The following is a 6000-nucleotide window of genomic DNA, read 5'->3' as shown; positions in this document are numbered from 1 at the left end:
AATCAACTGGTGCTTTAAAAACTCCAACCTGTCCCAAAATATCTGATAACTGAATTTAACTGGAAATCTATACTGAATGTGACTGGAAATTAACTGGAGTTTAGATTTTTCCGTCTTCCTGGCCTTATCACTGGACTCTTCTTTGGAGACTTGCATTATGATATTGTATATAAGAACTTTACTCTTCTTCTAGTTATATATTCGTTTAATAGGATTTTCTTTTTTTACTTATTTTACTAATTTTCATGCCTAACCTTGTTTTTCCATTTCTTGTAACTTTCTCTTTGACATCGTGTGAAGCAATTTGAGCTACATTGTTTGCATGAACATTTGCTATAGAAATAATGTTGTTGTTGAATATGAATATCTGGGCCGCTTCTAAACATATGCCTATAGCATAAAAATTTGCAATTGCAGCATCAACCAACATGTGCAGAAGTAGCTTTATGAACGCATGCTGTCATAACTCTTTTCATAAGCCCTCAAAAAGGACACAGGCTTTATGGGTAATGCAATTCACAGATGGTTGCGCAGCCAATTACCAACCAAAAATAATCATACAGATGTATCCAACATTGGCTACGTTACAGCAATAAGAAAACTGCCAGAATATAGAACCATACTTCCACATCCGATTAACGGTTATCATCCAGCTTCCTCAGATAAGTTGTCAGATCAAAAGGTCACCAGATGAGGTGCTGCTAAAAGCAAACTTAAAAAAGTAAAGGAAGAGGAGTTTTAATGCTGCAAGCAACCGATTAGAAAGACGTATTTTCCACTCAACTCATTTCCCCCACTTTTAAGTTATCCACAAGAAGCAATGAGCGTACGTTTAACTATCTACTATGTGTCATGATTATTTGTGAAATTATGTTACAAGTGCCCATATACTGTAGCTCTGGATACCCACTCAAGCAAATTGTGTCCATGGGTGCCACACCATATCATGTATTTAATCAGCATTATAAAGTGATGCAAAACCAATCATGCCTTCTGGAAAAACAGACAGAGCAATAATCAAATCATAGTTAAAATATTAAGTCATCTCCCAGATAGCAACACTCTCTTGTAACAACCTTCTTTCTTTCTCCTAGTGACGTACACTCTAAAATAAATTGTAATGCCCAGGGATGAATTCAAATGTAAATATATAAGCTGCTTCAGAGGTTAAGAGTATGGCAAATGATGACCTGCACTGGCATAAACCCTTTGTTAAGAACATCAAAAGTGGTAGCTATTTTGATTCATGTACAACACGTACAAATGTGTTTCATTTATGGGATATTCACAGCAACAGAATTGCTGCAAGCACTGTTGTCACTGGATTAAAGAGGTGCCATAGATAAATTGAGAATGCAGTTTGTTTAAATAAAAGGCGTAACAGTTCTACTCAAATTTGCGACTGCTTTCCAACTGATGGTGAGGCTTGCCAGAGAAAAGTAAGATAAAGTTAACTATTATTTTTTTGTTGAATTGTTCCTTCCCTAGGTGCAATGACTGCGCCTCGGCTTGCTGGATCCCAAAAGCTGTTAGGATTCGGTTCAAATGCTTGTCTAGAGAAAAAAACCTGCCCCCTCCACACCTCACTACTTTGTCTCATGTCTTTATACACGTTTCCATAAAACCTTTGACTGGTCTTATCTTCATACAGCACTAAAAATTCTCACCAATTCTTATTTCTTAAACCAAGCCATGAAATGAGCTCTCCCTATTACAGGAGCAGTTTTTTCAGTTTGGTATTGGAGCCTCTTAATGACTCGCCACTTCGCACAAATCCTGAGGACTGATAAAACTTGTCCTTGGTTTATTGTGTTCATTGTTAGGTTGCTCCGTTAACTTCTCGGCCTTGTGTTAACTACAGACCGTCCTGGATTTACACATACAAATTTTACTGACGTCAGAAAATGTATGTATCCTGCTCTGGCATGTGACCTTAAGCAAAGGTAATCCAGCAATAAAAGAATAGAGAAAAAGGATGGATAATTTTCTTAAATCTTGCATTTTCTTAAATGCAGTTACCACTTTTATCATGATGTGTTTTTGTATTTAAAATTATTTTTTCTAAAACAGATTACAATATGTAAGCTTTTAAGGCCTCAAAAGCTTGCATATTGTAATCTTTTTAATTAGCCAATAAAACGTGTCATTTTGCTTGACTTCTCAGTACATTCATAATGGCTAACACAGTACAACAGGGGTGTCCAACTCCGGTCCTGGAGGGCCAGAGGTTTTCATTCTAACCCTTTTCCTAATCATCGAGCACCTTTCACTCTTAATTAATTCCATTTTCCTTCATTTTAATAGCCCTGTTTTTAAGGATTCAGTCCTCTGAATCGATTTGTTTCTTCATGGCAGCCAAAATGAGATGTGAAATGAACCAACAGATGACCAGTTAAATTGGAATGTCAAACTCCAGCCAATTTCACTCCAATTAATTAAAGCTGCTATTGGATATCATGACTTGTTGCCGCTCTCATTCTGCCACAGCAGACTGTTGACCATAGCCTAAATGTTTTGGTGACCTGAGCAGACCAACATGACCAATTTCTTTATTTTCAGGTTAGCTGGTCATGTGGCGGCTTGTTTTGTGTCTCATTATAGTTTGGCTGCTCATTAAGGAAAAACAAACAACTGAGGGGTCTGAGTCGCGTTAATTAAAACGGCCCACTAATTAAGAAAATTGTTAGAATGAAAACTTGCAGCCACTGCGGCCAAACAGGACCGGAGTTGGACACCCCTGCCGTACAACAACCTTTATTCTGAAACATGAAAGCAAAGAGTGCACAGTGCTACTAGGAGTATTTAAAATTAAAGTTAGAAAGAATGTATAAAACATTTCATTAGAGAAAATGAGAAAAGTGAAGAACGTAATTGAATTCTTTGTTTATTCAGTAAAGAAGCTACACTCACAAGTCAAGTAGAACACTTACTTGTGCTTAGAACTTTTCTCACGACTGCGGTCCCGGGAGGAGCGCCTGTGACCCTTGCTTCGTGACCGGCTATGGTGCCGACGTCTTCTGTCTCTGGAGCGTGAGCGGCTTCGTCTCCTCTCACGTGATGAAGAGCGGGATCTGCGCCTTCTACGCTCACGTGAACGTGACCTGCCGGGGTAAGGTGGAAAAGAAAAAAAAAAACCTTGACTTAAGCAGGTAGGCTATGTTACATATGTCCAAACTTACAAGTATCAGCAAAACTTACGCAAGATATACAGGTACTTTAAAAAGCCTATTTGTCAGAAGTCAACTGCTGGAATGTAAATCTAGTAATCTCTCTCCAACGAATCCCTCACTAGATGGTGCACAAAGACAAACAAGACTAATACGTAAATACAAACTATCATAAAACCAAAAAAAAAACCTATATATATATATATATATACACCCCGTTCAAATAAATAATTAATAAAAATATAATCAAAGGTGACTTCAGTAAAAGGATTACCTCCTACGTTCTCTGCTTCGTGACCTGGTCCTAAAATTGAGAAAACAAAATAAACAGTTAAGGCCCTAGAAAGATTCATCTTTAGAAAAGGATGATGCCTACACATGTAAACACCTGCTAGTACAGCATGCACAGGTACCTTGACCACACCAGGTGAGGCTACCTTGGCCCTGTTTTGAGTCGAGATATTCCGCTCTCTGACTGAGTATCAATGGCCAACAGGTCTAAGCTAAACAGCCAAACAGACTTGTGGACTTTCACATCAGTATATAGTTATATAAAACAAACAAACAAAAGGTGTAGCAGCTGTAACTTAATGTTCTCAATAATGACATACTGTCAAGCAAACCATGGAATCTTTGAGCGTGATAAATTCAACCTCCGTATATGCATTTTCAGTAAATATCTGCATTGTCAACGTGATTTGAATTACGAATTCTGATAACCACCATACAGATACAAACAAGACACTAAGAATTACATTAATATCTAAACAGAGGTTGTAGACCATTTTCACAAACATACTCTACTATTAACTCAAATTGACGGGTTTCATCTGAAAGTTACAACACATTTTAATCTGTATTTCTTTGTTTGCTAATAAAATATGATTCAAATTTTGACGGGTTCTAATCACTTGCTACAAGGTAAAAGAAATTCAAAACTCAACAATAGAGCTTTGAGAAGTATTTGCACCTTTAACATTCCCTGTCCTCGCAATCTTATCACTACCAGACTGAAGCAGACGGACATCATGTAATTCTAAGGCACATTCTCATTAAAGGAAAAAAAAGAAAAGAAAAAAAAAAAATCATGTTTGCCAGTTGCACCACCCTTAACAGCAGCTACTCTCCAGCACATAAATCAATGGATTTGCTACTAAAAATTCTGCTCTCTTTCAATACAGAACCAAAATAAATTAGACTCCTGCTCATATCTTCTTTAAAACGATGCAAGTTACAGGCTACTAGCTATTAGCAAGCATGTGCGTCTGTTTGCTGTTAAGAACACTGCTGAGGTGCACCTACCTTCTCTTCATTCGCTCTTCTCTTTCTCTCTCTTCTCTTCGCTTCAGACGTTCTTGGTTTCTTTTTTCCTGTTTATCTGAAACAGTTTTCTAAAAAAAAAAAAAAGGTATTACAAATAAGATTTATATAACATAGCTGAAAGCCCAAAGTTGAGTACAGAGAGGTCCAGATCTAATTACGCACATCCAGATCGTCTGGATGACTTTGACTTAGGCGGGGACGATTCCAGTTTGGCACGAAGGCAATTTTTCATGCCGTCAGTTCGCACTCTTCTCGATGGTCCGGGATTTTTCAGGTGATTTTCTATGTAATAAACTTAAGTTATAGCGTAATGAAAATTGAATAATTAGATCTGGACCACCCTATAGATGACTAGGCCAAGGAATAATGTTACTAGCTACATGAAACTAATTTCTGTTACACCCTGTGGTAGATAAGTTATTCTGTGACAAAATATGATCTCGCATGATAAACTACAGAAAAACAGCCAAATTGCTAGTGTGTGTAGCTAAAATTAAGACATCTCAGAGGCACATAACCTTTAAAAAGAAAGCATAAATCACGTATATTTTTCTAATAAATAACAATCAATGTAAAGAGATTACACAAAAGGAACAATGTACCCGACTCTTCATATGACAGGGTCATAAACCAGAGCCCACCCCAACAATGGTACATCAACAATTGTTTTAGATCTCCAAATGACTCCAAACCAGGTACAAAAAATGAGAACCTACTTTCAGTTGCTCCAGTTTCTCCCGAATTTGAATGAATCCCAAGTGCAGCTTTCCTCCAAAGTGATCAGCCAGGCGGCGGTCATTATCATGGAGGCCTAGGTATGCAGAACAGACCTCGCAAACACGTAACTTCTGTTGTTGAAAGCTAGATGCAGGCATGGAGTTCCTATACTCTTCCTAAAATTAAAGGAAAATAAATACTTTAAAGACCACGCATGTCAGTACAATTGACATTTTTGTAAAGAAGCTTACTCAATCTCCAGTACTATCCCTCATTTTAAACTGTGCTTTTCGGTGACGGAGCCAACAACCCCACATAAAGGGACACATTATGCAGTGGAGAAGTAGAATACACTGAAGACATGGCAGAAAGACTACAGTTATACAGGCAAACCTTTTTATGGGGTGCCAGGATGGAATCCTATTGGAACAACAATAAAAACTGTTGTGTTTAATATTTTTCATTTACACAAATGGCTGAAATGTATTTTTATACAGTGTGTTCATTTTTATTTAAACAGTGCAGATCACAGAAACAGTGATTTTATTTATTTAAACAAATATTTCACTGCAAACAGTACCTTATAATAAATAACAAAAGGCTTAAAGTTGTACTGCTTATAAAAATGAATTGCATCAAAGTACTATGTGACTTCTGAAAACCAATGGCACATGCACGTGGACCGTCAGACCAACAAAGAAATGGAGGGCATCAACCGAGTAAGGCATCAATGTGGTTTGTGTTAAGAGACTCCATATACTGCTCATCATTGACCAATGAAGGAGTATTTTTG

General features: G+C 37.3%; 1 protein-coding gene across 4 annotated transcripts in view; it reads right to left on the bottom strand.

Annotated features, from left to right (window-relative positions):
* Positions 1–6000, bottom strand: part of luc7l (LUC7-like (S. cerevisiae)) — a 34222-nt gene that overhangs the window by 8450 nt on the left and 19772 nt on the right. For 2 of the 4 annotated variants that reach the window (XM_039776280.1, XM_039776284.1), the window contains 4 exons: positions 5207–5383; positions 4470–4558; positions 3442–3471; positions 2931–3101 (listed from right to left, as the gene is read on the bottom strand). In XM_039776280.1, coding sequence (XP_039632214.1) covers positions 2931–3101; positions 3442–3471; positions 4470–4558; positions 5207–5383 — 467 coding nt within the window. Of the gene's footprint in view, positions 1–2926; positions 3102–3441; positions 3472–4469; positions 4559–5206; positions 5384–6000 lie in introns of those variants that run through there. The other 2 variants (XM_039776283.1, XM_039776282.1) reach the window with 2 other exon arrangements.

This window comes from Polypterus senegalus, chromosome 13, assembly GCF_016835505.1.
Source record: "Polypterus senegalus isolate Bchr_013 chromosome 13, ASM1683550v1, whole genome shotgun sequence".
In the NCBI taxonomy this organism is placed as follows: Eukaryota; Metazoa; Chordata; class Cladistia; order Polypteriformes; family Polypteridae; genus Polypterus; species Polypterus senegalus.
Note: the sequence above shows the minus strand (reverse complement) of the source record. Positions and strands in the feature narration are given on the sequence as shown.